The sequence below is a fragment of the Athene cunicularia genome, assembly GCF_003259725.1.
Source record: "Athene cunicularia isolate RWA chromosome 6 unlocalized genomic scaffold, athCun1 chr6_part1, whole genome shotgun sequence".
In the NCBI taxonomy this organism is placed as follows: domain Eukaryota; kingdom Metazoa; phylum Chordata; class Aves; order Strigiformes; family Strigidae; genus Athene; species Athene cunicularia.
This window is the reverse complement of record NW_020799105.1, coordinates 3,571,768-3,590,399: the sequence shown is the minus strand read 5'-3', so window position 1 is coordinate 3,590,399 and position 18,632 is coordinate 3,571,768. Positions and strand designations below refer to the sequence as shown.

The following is an 18,632-nucleotide window of genomic DNA, read 5'->3' as shown; positions in this document are numbered from 1 at the left end:
TGCCTGCTTGCTTCATATATATTCCTTGGTACCCAGTTTTGTTTCCTCCTTCTGTTCTCCCTATAAGTGATGTGGGGGAAATGGAAGAGAATTTATTTCTTGTTAGAGGAGGAACTTTCTCCAGCTGTAGGATACTAAGAAATGATCAGAGCTTGAGGAGGGCTAGGGACTTTGGAAGCCTGTGTCCCACAGTGGGCAGTTCAGGCTGGACAGGGACTGCTGTGCTGCACCTTTGAACTGCGGTGGGACAACCTAGAATTGAAGGGCATCCCTGAGTGGGCTCTGTAACCTCCCATACAGTCATAGACCTGGGGTTAGATTTGGGGAGATTTTTGTGAAACCAAAGGAGATAAAGGGGGAGTCAGGTAAAATTTTTTCAAAAGCATTTAGATATCTAACTTGACTCTTGTCTATGAAGCAGATTTATGAATGACCAATCATTTTCCATTGGTGATGTTAAGAGGGGGTATCTTATTTTAGTTCCTGACAGATGTTGGATTTTATTTTTTTTTTCCTCCTAGAGGTGAGAATGCCTGATCCCTGATCTATTCTTTTCAGACAATAACTCTCCTATCAAGCTCAACAAAATTGGCCTGATCTCATTCTGGTATGCTCAGTAATGCAGCTCTTCAGTGTTTGCCAGTGCATTTGTTTGGAGGCCAAATGGTACTGCTTTGGGATTTAGACACAGGAAAAGAGCTGGTTAGAGATTAATTTTGCATGTAATACTTAAGGATTGATACTAATGGAGGAGAGCAGCACACTGAATAGTGGAGGTTGCATGGTGTTTTGTATAGCTTCTTTCAGCATCTGAAAACAATACTTCTTGGTAGAGATTGATCCTCAGCTGTGATGCAGTCTGACTTTTCGATTTATATTTATGTTCCATTGTCTACATGCAGAAAAAATATCTGGTCCCTGTTGGTCTTCATAGGGTTTTTTTTTCTGTCATAGATCACTGGAGATAATTTTGAATTCTGAGCTTTTAAAATACCTTGCATGGGGCAGAAGTGGGAAGAACTGGTAGTACTGAGCCCTGCTTTCAGGAAATGGGTGCTGTTTGATGTCTGCTCTGAATGCACAATCCTAGTTATGCAGTATGCTTTCTGCATGGGCTGAGAGAGCGAGGGAGGAACAGTGCAGGGGAAATGACTTGCCTGAAGCTGATCCGCTTCATCAGCTGTAGAGTTATTCTGAATCCAAGCTGCCCAATTTGTCATGAAACCTTGGCCAGCACTGGCATGAATACAGTGTTTTGTAGCACTGTCTGTCTTGCTTTACAAAAATCTGCTGTTCATTTTAGGATTTCTAACAGCTGTCGGTTGCTTGCCCAGGCTGCTCTTTTTTTGAAGTGAATTCTTTTTTTAGGGAAGGAAATGGAAGGGTGTTTGGATTAAGAATTTTCTTGTCTGAATTTCCAGAGGAGATTGTCAAGTTGTGAATGCTGCATTGCCTGCCTAATGCTGGTATTACAGTTTGGGGATCTCAAGCATATTAGAGTGGGTGAGAGTTGAGAAAAGAGCTTACCGACATTCTGCTCTTGAGATGCAGAGCTTATGAAGAGGCAAATAGATCTCATCTGACATAAGGCATTAACATAAGATACTCCAGTTTCATCATCACAGTTTTTGCATAGGAGAGGCAATAGAGTTAAATGGAAAATGCACCTTTCTGATCTGGATTTTACTTGTGTTTGGAGAGGTTCTGCAATTTGCCTAGAGCAGATGTTTTCTGTAGGAGTGTTTTATACATTTGCAACAAAATCTTGTGTGAATCGTGAGGCAGAACTTAGGTGATTAGGATCTTAGGAATTTGAGTTTAGTGATGGAGGAATGTGCTGGTGTTTCTCTCCTGGAGTCATGAAACCAAATAGTGGATTTTAGTTTAATCTTTATTTCCTTCCTCTCCCCCATCAAACATGTTTTTGGTTGCCAAATATAACTTCTAGCTTTCCACTTTTGCCTTGTTCTGAAGACTTGATTCAAGTGTTTTTTTTCTAGATATCGGGTTTATAATATAGTAAGTGTTTTAGATGTGGTGCTTTAAGGACATAAGGAAGACAAGTTTGTAAGGAAAGAAGGGAAATCTGTTCTTCAGCCAGCTGACCTTTGGGGTGCAGAAAAAGTTTTCAGATATACAGCTCTTCTTCTGTCTACTAATTGCAAGAGGACCTTTGAGGGATGATTACACAGCAGGTTATCTGCTTGGCAATTAAAGTTTACTTGGGCATATTGAAACTCTTTAGTCATGTTTACCAGTTGTGAGAGGAGGAATAACACAACAGGGGTGGTTATTTTTCTTATTAACATCTCATGCTGCTCTGAAGAGAGGATTTCTTTAGATGTTTTGTCTCCAAAAGTGTTCTTGCTGACACAGGAAACTGGTGTATTAAGAAGTTTGCTTCCATCTTCAACATAAATTGTAGCCTCTTGCTGTGAGGAGCTGTTTCTTACGTTACTTTTTTTTTAAAAGCCCTTCATCAGAAAACCTTGGCCTTTTTCTTCTGGCATAGGTCTGCTCAGCAGAACTAAGCACCCTAGATTTCCCCTGGTAAGGCAGTACTACATTATTTGGTTGAATTGTAATTTCTTCCTGTTGATTAAATTGTGACAAGAGTAACAGTATCCCTGCTGGCTGTTGTTACAGTTGGATTATAGCAGACATATTTTGTGGAATGGAAGAATGTTTCTGAATAAATTTGTGGAAGTTTCCAAACAAAGTTGTATTTGGATGGTCTGACAAGGTGATCTAAATAGCTGCCTGGCACTTAGAGTATGCTGAACTCGCTCCCCTTGTGTCTCAGGTTCTTATCCAGTGTGGTACAGGGCTGGGATGTCTGATTCTTGGCAGAGAAGTCTCATTTGGAGAGAATGTAGGAAGAAAAAGCAACCATTTCCCTACAAATCTCTAGAAATTCAGAGAAAGTAAATGCTGCATGTATTAGTGTGAGCTATGCAGGGTAACATAAGAAACCCTATTATTTATCTGTATCTCCCTGCTTGTTTCAACATTGGTTTAGCTTTAAAAGGAGGGGCACTGGGAACTTGAGCATCTCAAAGGAAGCCTTTCTGCAGTTAGATCATGACCACTTTATACATCAGTAGAAGGTTTTGCTACTGGTAGGAGGTTTTCGCTAACAGGAAGAAATGAAGAATTTTACTGTAGGGAAGGTTGAGACATGGCTGTGGGATTTTTGGCATATTCTTACTGATTTAAACTCTTAGTGAGTTAGGATTCTTGGACCTTATCCACACATCATGCATCTTGTAAGTTTTAGTTCTGTGATCAGTTATTGCTTAGGATTATAAAGCCTCACCAGCTCTCTTTTTGTTGTGCTTTTTTATGACTCACAAAATCTTGTGGAAGTGTCATCAGGAGTCAGCGTAATAGTCAAACACTTTATGATTTAAAAGATGTAAATTTAAAAATAATAACATAAAGATAATTTTTTTTTAACTAGGTCTAATATTGAAACAGCAGGAGTTGAGCTGAGTATGTGTGATCTTCCCCTATTAGGTGCTCAGTCTTTAATAAAAATTAGTTTGGGATACAGTCTCTATGCTTGATGTTAGCATGGTGGTGATGACATTTTTCCACCAGTCGGCAGTTAGGTCAGGTGGGGTTTTTTTTGTTTGTTTTTGTTTTTTTTAGCTCTGAACACATGCAGAGAGTGAGTGTAGAAAAGCATTGTGAAATAGGTTTGTCAGAAATGTTTTTCTTAATAATTTAGATGACCAGAAGAGGAACTGCAAGCTTTAACAGGTTTAAAATTACTGACACTTCAAAAAAACCCCTACGCATCCACTCTGAATCCAGTGTGATTTAGTATTGTATTCTGCAAATCTACAGGGCTTGCGTGCAAATAAAAAAATGAGGGGGTTTTTTATATTTTGATGTATTTTAGGAACTGCCTTATAGAAGAAACTAATTCTTGCTTCCTAAAATGTCTTAATCTTGGAGGCAGAAGTCACGATGTCATATGTTTATGCAGTCAGCCAAATTTTGAAGGGAAATGTAAATACAGCAACAGAAAGATAGTTTGAGCCATTAAATATTTTGACTTACATGTATGAGCTATTTGTGATGCAGTGTTAAGCAATTTTTAGAAATTGAGCTGAAATTTGACTGCACTTTTGCTGTAGGTGGCAGAGACTTTAGGGGTGAATTGTACACCCTCCTCTGATAAAACAAACCTTTTTTCATCAGATTAAAAAACCAAAAAGCCATTAAAATGTAATTGTGATGGTTGTAACAGAATTTGTGTAGTAATAGTTGCTGCAGTTTGTCAGTTAAGCGTGAGGTTTCCAATTCTGGACCATAATCTTCCCATCTGGGATTTGTATTTTTAATGGGTTTTGGCTATGAATCACATCAGTCTTATCCAGTAAATGCTAATGAAAAAGTTCTGTTGCTTATTTGTCTTCTCAACTGTTTTGTACATAAAAATGTCATTCTGTGGCTTAGGGCTGATGTGGGCCTCCTCCTGATTCTTCCTTTCACTTTCCATGTGGTTTTATTGTATCTCTGCATTTGCTACCCTGTGACATTATTCTTGGTGTAATCTCACTGCTGCAAAATGGTTATGGGATCCATATAGAGTTGTATAACTCTAGTTGAGGAAATAAGAGGTATAAGAAAGTCATGTAAACACAGATCCCATTAGGGTTTTAATACTGTTAGTAAGCTTACAGGGGTAGTAGCAGTGGAGGAGGAAGAAAACAGCAAACAAGAGAAGCAGACCTGTTTCTAAATTTAGAAAAAAACATTTCTTGGATAACTTTCCTTCCTGAGAGTTCAGTACTATTTACAGGCAGTAAGAAGGGTATGTGCAAATTTAACAGATGAATTACATGGATAGAAAAATACAGTCAGGTAACCCTGATAGTTCTTTTTTGTTTGCTTTATTCTGTGAGCAAATCAAGGTACCACTGATCCAAACTGAATCTTGATTTGTTCTCTGGATCATTTTGTTAATTTGTTGATCACTTAGTTCTCTCTAGGGTTATGTTTTCAATTATTTAAAAAAGTGTATATATATGTGTGTGTGTGTGTGTATATACATACATTAATTCTTGTGTAGTAAGAATATCATCCTGCCATATAACCCTAGTGAAGAAAAGCATATTTTAGAGTTTTTCCTGTGGCTAACTTTGCCTGAAATACTTGATGATTACTTTACAGTGCCCTGTCCTGGCTGTTTTTCTAAATCAGTTTAGCTGCACTTGCTACCCTGTTATGAGTATGTGGATGTTTTAAAATATAAAAACATTGAGAGAAAACAAAACCAAAGGATCTCCTGAAGTCAGAATGCTCCCTCCATTCATCTTTACAGAGCAAACTTGATTAACAATCATCAGCAGCATTTGTAGCATCCTTTCTCTATCAGTTGATCCCTATTCTTGTCTTACCTAACCTTAGTCTGTCACAGCATGTGGAAAAAGTCACACAGATGAATTCCACCAAAAGCTACTGTTCTCCATTTGCTGTTGCAGCTGACTTTGTGAATGCTGAGGTGTTTTGCAGGGAATTGGTTTGGAGTAGGTAGTATCAGAGAAACAAACAGCAGAAGCTTTATTCTGGCTTGGTGTTCTGGTGTAAAGGGGTTGCTTATTTTCTTAAGACTGACAGTGCTTGAATAGTTGAAGAGCTAGGAATGTGTACCTTCACATCAGTTTCCTTAATCTGTAAAAGGAAAATGAAGTCCTGTGTTTTAGCAATACCATGGTTTGCTTGTTTCTTACAAAAAACATCATGGGATTTTTTTCCCTCAGTATAAAATGCCATGGAATTATTAATCTGAAGCAGAGGAATGCTAACTGAAGACAGCTGGGTATTTGCTGTCTTTTTATTGCACTGTGTCTTCAGCTTTTCAGATGCTTTGTTCTGCATGTAGTCAAGCTAGACCAGAACTGGGTGCAGGTGGCAGCTCCTTGTGTTTGTTCAGCTATCGGGATCGGACATTGTAGGGTCTTGGTTCAGTCTTGGGGGTCCTCACCCCTCGGCTTGCCAGTTTGGTTTCTTCTCTTGTATTTTAATTGGGGCAAGGAAGTTCATTCTTGGTGCCTGTTCAATACTTGGCATGTTTGCTGAGCTGCTGTAAGAGTAGTTCCAGTTGTGCTCAAGCAATCTGTGATGTGTATGTATGTGTTCACTATGAACACCAGTGAGACCAGCTGTGTGATTTGAAAAGATCATCTGCAACCCAGAGTGATGATTTTTTCCAAGGGAAATGAGTTCCTAATTTTAAGAATCAGAATACAGGCCTGAAAGAGGGCATATTGAGTGAGATTTTCATTTATTATCTAATGTGCTTTTTTAGATAATCTGCTCTTGACATATGTCTAGCTAATCTTTCTTTTACTGTCTGGTATAGCTTCATAACTACTCTAGCAGTTCACCTGTGAGCCTTTACAACAGAAGTTTTTCATGCTGTTCAATTTAGTTTGAACTCTTATCACATTTTCTCTCTCCCCTAACTTTGGCATGGGTGTTTAAAGGTGAGTATTTCTTCTGTTGTTTCAAGTGCTTGTATGTTATCTCTTCTACCTTTAAAATTAAGCTGGCTATTTCAGTTGCTTTTTTTATGTTAAGTATTTAGTTTCCTTCTGGAGCTTGGTGATTGTGGTTCAGCAGTTCATATGTTCCAAGTCTTAGAGGCACAGACTAGAGTAGCTGCAATATCTCTTATTCTCAGATAGAGAACTGAGTAAATACTAATCTGTATTTACCTCTTTGAAAGCATAGCTATCATGTTTGTGACTACATCATGAAGCTTACATTTAATTGTGCTTAGTCTGTTTTACTCACAAGATAGTAATCCCAAAACTATTCAAGGATGCTCTTCATATTCTACCATTTCTGTGTATTATGTACTAGTGCATTATAGATATGCTGTATTTTTAAGTAATGTTACCTGAAGTTTGAGTAATTGTATGGGAGAGGTATTAGCCACCCATCTTACAAGTCTGTGCTTGAAAGCCACAAGCCAGCAAGGGGACAGAAATGTACCTTTACTGCTTGCATAGGCTGCAAGTATATTAGTTCCACACTTATGAAAATATTCCCTTTCTGATGACTTCCTAGGGCTGGGACCTACCTAGGGAAAATGTTAATGTGACAGAAGACTGACTGGTGGTGATGTGTCCGTGACCCACTGAATCAGTGCTGCTCTTAGTCATATCCTCTTTGAAAAGAGAACTAAAGTTAATGAGCCTTGTAGACAGGGCTTTGGATGATAAATAATTTTGGAAGAAGAGAAAATACCTTATTTTCAGACTTCTGCAACATGCTTCTGATACATATCATGTGTCTTATCCTCAGTTCAGAGGTGAATTTGGTTTATTTTTAAAAATACGTATATTGCTTTCTATAGGATGTTGATTGTGTGGTAAAATGGAAGAACAAGTAAGAAAGTATAAGTAATGTCCTAAACACCTTGTATTTAATTTATTTGAAATGAAGAGTAAATTTTCAGTTTAAAAGCTAATGTTTCATTTTGCAATGTTCACCTTGGGAAACTGTTTTTTAAAGAGTACATTCAGAGCATTCATCCTAGAGTATTATAGAGTTCACGACAAAGGTGAAATTTTCTGATGTTTCCTGCAGAGTTTGAGACCAGAAGGAATATATTTCTCTGGCATGTACTTCTTAAAGACATCAACTCTGAGAATAAATTTCTAGAAAGGGAAAAAGAACAAGTGAATAAAGTAAAACCAATGGCAGCGTTTTAGAAGGAAATGTACAAAAAATAAAAAACAGAAACAAAATATTTTTTAAGAGTTTTGATTTAGGTATGTTATGGTTAAATGCAATGCTTGCCCATATTTGAGAGTTCTCAGCACTTCTTGGTTTTAGGGGTATCCGAGAGAAAATGTATCACTGACAAGTCAAGGGCTTTTTACTGATAGGCACTTAACTAAAATGCTTAAAGTGCATTTTACAGTAACAGATCTATCTTTCTACGTGGCAAATCCTATAGAAAGAAATGTAGTATTAACCATGTCTTAAATGAAGCTCATAAACCAGGTTTTATAACACTCCCCACATACCTTCTTCACTGGTCAAGATTGCACTCTGCTTAGTTTTACTGTTCTTCTCACTTTAGCTTTTGATATTTGAAGTGCTTCACTTAACTTTCTTCATCTCCTCATTCTGTCTATAGTTTTATTACTTTGTTCTGCTCTGTTACATTTTGGACTGAAGCCAGTGGGAAAGGTGAGGGGAAATGTGAGACAGGGATGAGGGATAGCTATAAAATCAAAGCTGTAGGCTCATCTCTAAAAAGATAATGCAGCCTAACATGACATTTTTCTTTATATATATATCAAAAGCAATGTGTCCTGCTTTTGCGTTGTGTCTTATCTCTTGCTGTGAGATTTGTTCATTTGCATTTGTATTTATCCATTTGTATGTATAATTTCTTTTTAGACATGTGTGTCAAATGGAAATAACATAATCAGATAACAAATACATTCAGTGCTTTGGCCCAGTTGTTTTTTCTTTCTCTTTCCTGTAATAACTCTGATATTCTCATGGCCCCTATTTTGCTGATTATTCAAGCAGTTTCTTCTCTATTTGTCTATCATGGAAACTCAATTATTGTACTGAAGGAATAATAGCTGAGTTTGAACATGATCTGTTTTTATGAATAATTGTTGGCTGCAACTTGTTACAGGCTACCCTGTATTAGGAAAGGTTAAGCAATGTAGCTACACACACATCCCTATGTCAGTAAGCCCTGCTGGCACCAAAGTTGTTTCCACTAGTGAAAATGCGTTTTTGTGTGCACAGCTTGTGTTGGCTGGTTTGGGGTTAGGGTTATTTTTATTGCTGTTGCTCCAGCAGGAATAATGATGTCTCTGCTAAAGTTTTAGCTGTAACAAAATGGCTATAAAAATCAAACCTGTAGTTTACATGAAACAGTAGCAAAAAGGGTAGGATAGTCCTCATCAAAGCTGCATGTTCCATGTAGCAGTAAATAGATGAGACATGATTTATACAGAATGGCTTAGATGCATTTGAATCCTGCTTCTTAGGTAGGACGTATAGATTAGATGGCCTCTCAGAATCCTTTTCTGACCTGGGTTTTGCAAGTCATTTAACCTGGAAGTGAGAATTGCTTGAAGTTGCTTATGCTTTGCCTGTGACTTCATTCTTCCAGGACTTGAAATGTTTCCTTTGTTCTGCTTGGGTCATCATGTCTGTTTCCCAAGAGGAAGCAGTGATTCTTAATAGTTTTGCTCCACAATTTAAAATGATCTTCTCGCTTGGATAGATTTATCTTGCAGATTTGTCAATTCTGTATTACATCTTTGATTTTACTACTGTATAATTTTTTATATTAAATTTGCAGTCTTCCTTGCTGTCCTTATTTTTGCTTTCTGAGCAGAAGCTGTGATGCTTTCTCCTTTTCTTTGTTAGCAGAATTTTCCTTTTTTTTTTTTCCCTTCCTCAAAATATATTTATTATAGATCCTGAGAGTATCTTTTGTCTGTTTTATTGATAAGCCCTTTTGATACAAGTAGGTATGAATCCACCAGCCATGGATTTGTGTATCTAGAGATAAATTTCTTGAATGGATCTCTTTTTGTTTAGGACTCAAAGGAGAGTATTCAGAGTTTAAATTAAAAGCACCTAACTCAGACTGTCCAGCTGACTTTACAGGAGGCTTAACGGGAAAAGACCCTCTGATGCTCGGAGTCATATTCAAGATAAGTGTCTCACCTTGGCTACATAAGGGACTACACCCTTAAAAATAGGGCAGTTTAATATCTTAATTTTAGTATTTACATTGTGTGTCATTGGCTACTGTGAATACACCTGCCCTTAAAGTATCATTGAATAATTATTTTCTACATCTATTTTTTCCTTACAGAAAATTCAGCATTTTAGAAAGATGCATGGTCTTCTAGATAACATTACTGCATTTTAGATTATTTTTTCCCCACCAGGTTTGACTGCTTTCACCTTGTTCTGAATACGTCTAAGATCTGTGTTGTGAATGTCTGACTGTGGGTTATGATATGCCAGATAATTGGCCACCTGTCTTCTGCTGATTGCTACTAACACAGTACAGCTGATGAATCAGTTAATGAGTTCTATGCAAAGTCAGCCTGTGTAAAATGGTTAAAATCAAGCTGGCTGACTTGTACTGCAGTAGATGAGGAGGGCTTGTGTTGTCTTCCCACTTGGAAGAAATGTTTTCTCAGGACACGTAATTTTAGTTACACTTGTCAAAGTATTTTTCTTGAGCCAGTTTAGTGTAGCTTGAAGGAGAACAGTCACACTATATAATGGAGAGATTGGAGGGTAGTTGTAATGATCGTTCTACTGCTCCTGCCACCAGTGCTACTCTACTAGTACCATTGAGAACTAGTAACTGATTGTATGTGAGTCCTAGTCCATTGTAACTGTAAGTATTTTGAAGAGTAAGATGTACTGGTAGAATAATAAGCAGAATGCATTTGCCTTTGCTGCTTTTTTGTCAAATTAGTCTGTCTTCAGCATTTCTAATCTAACCTTCATACCCAGCACCAAATCCTTGCAAAAAGGAAAACTGTCTAGGCTGCAGGCTTGTAGCTCTTTGAAGAATGTGCAGGTGTTTCACCTGGTACTGAAGTCTTTTTTGAGTCTTGTACCTTGTAGAGGTTGTTTAGGTGTTATGTCTTTTCTAGTGCTGTGTGATGAAAGACTTCGATAAAGTACCTCTTCACAAAAAGTGCGGTTAAAACGACAAGAAATACCTCTCCTTTTGTTGCTCAGAGCAATTTGAAGTATTCAGGAGCCTCACTTTGGACCTTCTGTAGTATCTACTATTGCAGTATTTAAATTGACTGTGTTGCACTAATTAAAACCAGTAATTTTTTCTTAGTGATTAATTAAATAGTAATTTTTTTTACAGACTTGATCAAAGCTTTACACCTTTTCTGATTGTCAAAAGTGGAAATGAGATTACTTTTCTGCCAAAATCTTGTTTATCAAAGGGATGCTCTACTTTTCCATTGTTCATTTTACAATCTGTTTGCATTTGTGGATGGGATTACAGCGCTGTAAAACAGAGGCTCTGTCTATAACAGAGTAAAAGTCACGGTTGATGGAGAAACAATCCTGATGGTAAAAAAAATTTACTATGTGGGAGAAGGGAATGCTTCCTAATGAATCTAATTTCACTGCAATCAAAAAACCATAAATGTGGATGTTTGAAAACAATATTTTCTTTCCATGTTTATATAATCCTTCAATTTGACAGGTCTGCTCAGTACTGGGGGAGATGTTGACTGCTTTGCTGTGTGGATGCACTTTCAAAGCCCTCTCCTTTCCTATCTGTTTCCCAGCTGTTTGGACTGGAGGGTGTCTCTAGGCAGAGGGTGAGAAAGCCTTACTGACATCAGGGCTTAAGTTTTCCTTTGATATGTTGCCTGGAGGCCGGTGGGGAAAGCAAGCTGAGGGCCAGATTGGTTTACATTCTGGCTTCCAGTGGTGTTTTAGAAGCTGGTTAGGGAGGTGAAGAGGCATAACATTGAATATTTGAAACTGAATTAATTAGGCTCTTGGCAACAGGGTTTGGAAGACAGGAGAACCAAGGCTGCTGTAGTGATGGATCAGGAAGTGATCTCAATCAAGCAGTGAGGTGCTTGCAGATAAAGACAAGTCTGGCATTTTGTGTAGTGTGTAATCTAGCTCAGAGCAAAGCAGAAACATAAGACTCCCATAGCCTGATGATAAAAAATCCTCATCTGTGCTTAAAAACATAAAAAGTGAAGCTAGTTTGATAGAAAGGTGGTGGTTAAATGTATTTATATAAAACTCTTGGTGACTTCAGTTAAGATCCTCTTGGGCTCAGTGTCGTCAGCACTGTACAAACACATGAATTCCCAGTTTCTAGTGTAAAGAACTTGAAATATAGAGGCAGATATCATACGAAAGGTGGTGTTGAGGAGGATAAAACAACAAATATTATTTTAAATTAAAATCTTGTAAATAGCTGAATATTGAATGTTACTAAAAAAGTCAATACGAAGGTTCCTGGATAACCTTTCCATTGCTGTCTTGTGCATATACACTGTCATATTTCTTCTCTGTGTAATCACCTAGCATTCACAGGATGTTGGTGCCATGTTCTACTAGAAATGTGGGAAAAATATTTGGTTACCTTAAGCCTTGCTAAATGGCTTCAGTTTGTCAGGAAACAAAGTTTGAGTCACTGATGTCTGCTAGGCTAATATAGCTCTCCTGACAAAGGATTGTTTTTCTTTAGGAATGTGTACCCATGCCCTAGGCGTCTGAAAACAAACATGAAGTTTGCAGGCAATTCTTTAGAAAATTTCTGTGCTGCCTTTTACTGTCTGTCAAAATTGGTCCTTGAACTTGGTGAGATAAGAGAGGAGGTAGAAGAGCTCCCTGCTCTGATCTCTTTAACCTCTCATGTGTTTTGTTCTCTGAATGGCTAATTGCATTTTGTATCTTGTTTTGCTAGATGGGTTGGTGATCCCATTGGTGGAACTGTCTGCAAAACAGGTTGCATTTCACATTCCGTTCGAGGTGGTGGAGAAAGTTTATCCTCCAGTGCCTGAGCAACTGCAGCTTCGAATCGCCTTCTGGAGTTTCCCAGAAAATGAGGAAGATATCAGGTAATGAATACTAGTTCTGTTTCACTGATGCTTAAGGAAAAGTTCTGTTCACTAGAGGAGAATGATTGTCCATTTGATGTCCATATGTTTGCTGCTTCTGCTGTTCTCATGCATTTTGTAATACATGGATGGGTTACTGTGGGATATGCTATGATATGGGTTTTTATTTTGGGGTGAGCTGTACACTTGCAGGTTCTGTGTTGTGCTAGTTTGAAAACAAACTAGTGGGAGACACCAAGTCAGAATAACAATTTAATAAGAAAAAAAAAATTTATAAAGGCAGATAACAGTGGGTTAAACTAACAGAGTCAGGATACAACCTGACACCCTGTTAATCAGGGTGGTGGTAGCAGTCTGGTAGAGTGGTGGCTGCAGTCCCCCCGAAGCAGTGATCCCGTAGAGGAAAAAAAAAACATGATCTGCTCTTCCTCAGAAAAGTCCAGTAGTGGCTAAGCAGCTCCTGTCCTCTGGAAATCCAGTGGAAAAGAGAGGCCTCTGGTATTCAGAATCTCAGGTTATATCCAGGATGGAATGCTGGGTTTCTCCCTCTGGGTGGAGCATCTCACAATGGGATAATGAGTCATGCTGTATGGCATTGATGGGCCATTAACAGAAAGATAGTCTGGAGGGGGGGGGGGGGAAACAAGGAAACACTGCCCCACCTGATTTCCACAGCTCATGAGGATGGTAATAGAATACACTGCAACTCAGGACGTGTGTAAATGATAACAGAATAAATGCACCCTTTAATTTGCTTGACAGTAGCTAGTTTGTAGAGTTTTGTCCCTGTGTTAGTCTTACGTAATACTGTTGTCAGTTTGAATCTGTTGCTTGAGTCAGAGCTTTAACTGCGTTGGGAAATTGCCGGGGAGGGATGGGTTGGTATGCTGTGCAAGCCTTTTGTTGGTGTAAGTAGGAGAATCAGAATCTGCTGAGTACGTCAGTGATCAGAGTGGATACAGATGACTGTATTTCTTATGTTTCCACATATATTGTGTATGTAGTCAAAAACTCCGTGGTTTTCGATCTTTTACTGAAGTATTTTTGCTGAAGCTTTTATACTATAGGAGGCCTACCCATGTAACTGTGCATTCAGAATTTTGTTGCAAAGTAGCGATATTACACTCTTTTAGAAAAAAATCATCCTGAAAGTTCTTAGATGTGTTCATCTAATGATCTTGTATCAGATGGGGGAGGTAATGTTAGAAGTGCTGATGTAGTCCATAAGATCACCTGTGGGGAAATGTACAACCAGCTGGCTTGCTCTATGTTCATTATTCTGATGTGCACAGGTGTGAATTAGTACAAGGAGTTTTTACTGTGGAATGCTAACATTGGACCTTGAATTGATATTACACTGTATATAAAAGCTTAATTTTAGGCTATGAATGTATTTCAGAGCCTTAGGTTGAAATTCCTAGAACTACCCATGGCTATACACAAACCCAGATAGGAAAAGACTAAAGATTTTTATGGTTGAACTGTAATGGAGAAATAGCAGAAAAGAGACGGACTTCAGCTTAAAGGTGAAGATAGTAAGGATTTTTCAAAACCCATGTCAACAAAGAATGCAAGAGGATAATACTGTGAAGTTTCTTAAAAACAGGTTGATCTTGACATGCTATGTGTATCTCTTGCAGATTGTACTCGTGTTTGGCAAATGGCAGTGCAGATGAGTTCCAGCGAGGGGAGCAGCTGTTCCGGGTGAGGGCTGTCAAAGACCCTCTCCAGATAGGTAAGAACATTGCAGCTCAATGTCTCTAGGTATTTCAGATTCCCAAAACCATGCCTGAAATGCAACAGCACCAGGTATGACCATGTTTCAAAATGTGTTTTCCTGGCATCCTAGACTAAACTCCTGGCCACATGTATTCTTTGTAATGCCTTGAGCTAAATACTATGTTTATTTCGGCCTCCATCAGCTGAGTGAAAAGCCAGAAAGGTTCTGAAAATTAGATCCTTAATCTGTCTCAGCATTTTTGAAAAAAACATCTAGAATGCCTTTGCCTTCATAATGCTTAAATTCCTCATTGATAAAGACAACTTGGTTTTCTAGTGGTCTGATCATGTGAATACCTTGTCTAAAGTGCATGTATGGCACAGAGGAAATTTGCAAGGTTTAATTATTCTTGTAGCGAAAGAACTGTATTAATAGTATAGTTAGTCATACAGTATTTTGGCAGAAGGAAAACCCTGTTGCTGGACAGTGGGTTTTATCACTTTTTCTCACTTATCTTGTTCTTTTATGTTTTGTGGCTATAGAAACCAATCTTAAACAAAGAATTGGACTCTGGTATTTTCATTAAAACCTTGAAGTAAAGAAGAATATTGAGCTGGCTTTTCCACTGACAGCTGTTAAGACAGGGAGGCATTATATGAAATAGAGACACTGGCGTGTCAAGGTGGGCCATGTCGATCCAATGCAGATTTTTTTTTTTTCCTGCAAGTATAAGCTTCAGAATTAGAATTGGCATGTGAGAACTGAGCCTTGTTGTAATGAGAAAAATAATAATATAAAAAGCTGTATAATATTAAGGAGGAAAGTATTTTCCTGTGATAAGGGATAGAGACTTCTATGGGCCTGCTTCGTTGCTAGTACCAATAATACTTAACTCTGTGATCGGTGGAATGAATAAATTTAGGTAAAGGACCCTCAAAAAGGGAATAAAAGGGACTTGCACTGTAAAAATTTGGGGAGAACAAAAAGAGGAGGAGATAGTAATTGGGATACGCAAATTGCAAGAGGCTGATGAACTGTTATCTGAATATAGGGTAAAGCTTTTACCTAGTCTATTGTCTACTGTAATAACAATAGCAAGAATTCTTGGGAATGGAAGTGAAGCACTTCCTCATACATAAGGTATATTGAGTTGTCAGTGAGACTAGATAGTAATTTTGGAACATCAATGAAATTGAGCTAAATAGGATTAAACTAACTTTTGAGTGTATTCATAAGCTCCTGATGTCAGGACTGAAATGCTGAGAGGCCTCTAAGGTGTCTACTGAACTTCAGGAAGGCAAATGTTTGAGAGACAAAATGAGTTAAAATGCCACTGGCTGAAATTCAGTAATCCCTGGGACTTTCACAATGGGAAAGAGCAGAATATTGAACATACAGTGCTAAGACTGTGGACAAAACTTTTTCAGTAATTAAAAAGGCAAGGAGGTGTAAAGCAATGTAATTGAACAGAGGCTGGGAATATTAGTGCAAAACCTGTGCTTGGAGGAGGAGGAGAGGAGTAGGGAAAAAGAGGAGGTGGTGAATGATACAAGGGAGGAACTACAGCAGCTGGGCTTCTTAACAAAGGATTACGTGTGTGGAAGGGAAGGAAGTAACTTTGTGTAAACAGTGATGTTGGTTCCTCCTTATTAGGGGAACTTTATCTAATGGAGGGATTTTAATTTTTTTTTTTTCCATGTGTAGCAGTCCGGAAGCTGGGCAGTACAGGTGGGGTGGATATAATTTCAGTTGTCTACTTCAAATGATTTTAAGATTTGTGGTTGCAGACTTGAATTTCATATAATGACAAATGGGAAAAGAAACGTAGGATATGAAGCGGCCCTTGAGAGAGGGTTTGATTTGGAGGGGTATTGGGCAGTGCATTATGATATTGTGATCAATAGGACAAAGCTTGAAATGTGCTTTGTGCTCTTTTTGTCCTATTTCCCTTTGCAGTATAAGATTGGTTTTCTTTAAACGTGAGTAATTTTAGTCATCTTGCCCACATGCAAATCCATATCCATAATTTCTGAACAACAGCACCTCATCACCACATTCCAAACCCCCACGTTTTTTACTGTGTTCTGCTGTATATACACAAAGAATTGGCTTTTATAGACCTTCGCCTGCACATTCCCCTTGTAGCAGTCATTACCCACCTCCTTGCACTGAAGACATTATTGCTGTTTTTAAATTGAAGATAACTTCTTAAGCCAGGTAATAGCCCAACCACAGGGGATGCAATACTGAACCTGTTGGTCACCAGTGCAAATGAGCTAATCAGTGATGTCAAGATTGAAGGCAGCCTGGGCTGCAGTGATGATGCACTGGTGGAGTTCACAGTCCTAAGTGATATGGGTCAGTTGAAGAGTAGAGTCAGGACCCTGAATTTTAGGGAAGCAAAATTTCCAGCTCTTCAAGGAATTAGTCAATAGGACCCCCTGGGAAACTGCCTCAGGGACAAGGGAGCAGAACATAGCTTGCAGATCTGTAAGGACTCTTTTCATACAAGAGCTCTTAACCCCCATGTGTAAGAAATTACGAAAGGAAGGCAAGAGACTAGCATGGATGAGTTGAGACCTGCTGGTCAAACTAAAGGGCAAGAAGGAAATGCAAAGATAGTGGAAGCAGGAACAGTTATCCTGGGGAGAGTATAGGGGCACTGCCTGGTGGTGTAGGAATGGGGTCAGGAAGGCCAAGGTGCAGCTGGAGCTGAACCTTGGAAATCTGTGCGGTCTTCCTCTGAAGACATCTGAACCTATAATTTATGGAGAACTATTTAATTGTGTTAATAATTATTTTTTTTTTTTGGTGGTCGGTTGTTTATTTGAGAGCATCCATAACAGACAGCCACATGGCTTCATCAAGGGCAAGTCCTTCCTGACCAACCTAGTGGCCTTCTATGATGGAGTGGCTACATTGTGTTGTCTATCTGGACTTCTGTGAGGCATTTGACACAATCCCCCACTTACATCCTTCTCTCTAAATTGGAGAGAGATGGATTTGATGGATGAACTGTTTGGTGGATGAGGAATTGGTTGGAGAGTCGCATCCAGAGGGTAGTGGTCAACAGCTCAATGTCCAGATGGAGATCATTGACAAGTGGTGTCCCTCAGGGGTCTGTACTGGGACCAGTACTGTTTAACATCTTCATCAGTGACTTAGGCAGTGGGATTGAGTGCACTCTTAGCAAGTTTGCAGACAACATCAACTGGAGTGGTGTGGTTGACGTGTGAGGGAAGGGATGCCATGCAGGAGGACCTGGACAAGTTTGAGAAGTGGGCCCGTGTAAGCCTCATGAAGTTCAACAACATGGGTAAATGCAACTCCCAGTATCAATGCAGGCTGGAGAATGAAGGGATTGAGAGCAGCTCTGCTGAGAAGGACTTGGAGGTACTGGTAGATGAAAAGCTGGACATGAGCTGACAGTGTGCACTCACAGCCCAGAAAGTCAACCATATCCTGAGCTGCATCAAGAGAAGTGTGTCCAGCAGGTCAAGGAAGCAGATTCTCTCTCCCCCTCTGCTCTGGTAAGACCCCACATGGAGTGCTGTGTCCAGCTTTGGAGCCCTCAGCCCAGGAAAGATATGGACCTGTTGGAGCAGGTCCAGAGACCACAGAAATGATCAGAGGGATGGAACACCTCTAATGTGAAGAAAGGCTGAGAGAGTTGGGGTTATTTGACTTGGGGAAGAGAAGGCTCCAGGGAGACCTTACTGCTGCCTTTCAGTACTTAAAGGGGGTTTATAAGAAAGATGGAGACAAACATTTTAGCAGGGCCTGTTGTGGTAGGGCAAGGGTTTTTAAATTAAAAGAGGGTAGATTCAGACTACATAGAAGGAAGAAATTTGTTATGATGAGGGTGGTGAAATACTGTAACAGGATGCCCAGAGAGGTTGTAGATGCCCCATCCCTGGAAATGTTCAAGGTCAGGTTTGACAGGGCTCTGGGCAGCCTAATCTAGTTGAAGATGTCCCTGCTTATTGCTGGGTATTTGGACAAGATGATCTCTGAAGGTCACTTCCAACCCAAACTGCTCTATGATTCTGTGAAATAAGTGTGTTGTAGTTCCTGATTTCAGGGACTTTTTTTCTATCATAGTCTTAATTTCTTTTTAACAATTGAGGAAGGCAGCAGCAGGCTCAGTCTGAATCGTAACTTTGCATCTCTTCGAATAGTATCTCTGAGTCTCCACTTCTTAGAGATTCTCCTATCTTGGTTTAAAACAATCAAATGTCCAAAATTACATTGCTTCCTGTCTAAAAGCTTTTGTTCAGCTCTTG

General features: G+C 39.0%; 1 protein-coding gene across 4 annotated transcripts in view; it reads left to right on the top strand.

Annotated features, from left to right (window-relative positions):
• The window catches only part of ZSWIM8 (zinc finger SWIM-type containing 8), a 62,408-nt gene that overhangs the window by 10,219 nt on the left and 33,557 nt on the right, over positions 1-18,632 (top strand). For 3 of the 4 annotated variants that reach the window (XM_026851244.1, XM_026851243.1, XM_026851241.1), the window contains exons 2-3: positions 12,476-12,629; positions 14,270-14,364. In XM_026851244.1, coding sequence (XP_026707045.1) covers positions 12,476-12,629; positions 14,270-14,364 — 249 coding nt within the window. Of the gene's footprint in view, positions 1-9,594; positions 12,630-14,269; positions 14,365-18,632 lie in introns of all 4 variants that reach the window. The other variant, XM_026851242.1, reaches the window with a different exon arrangement.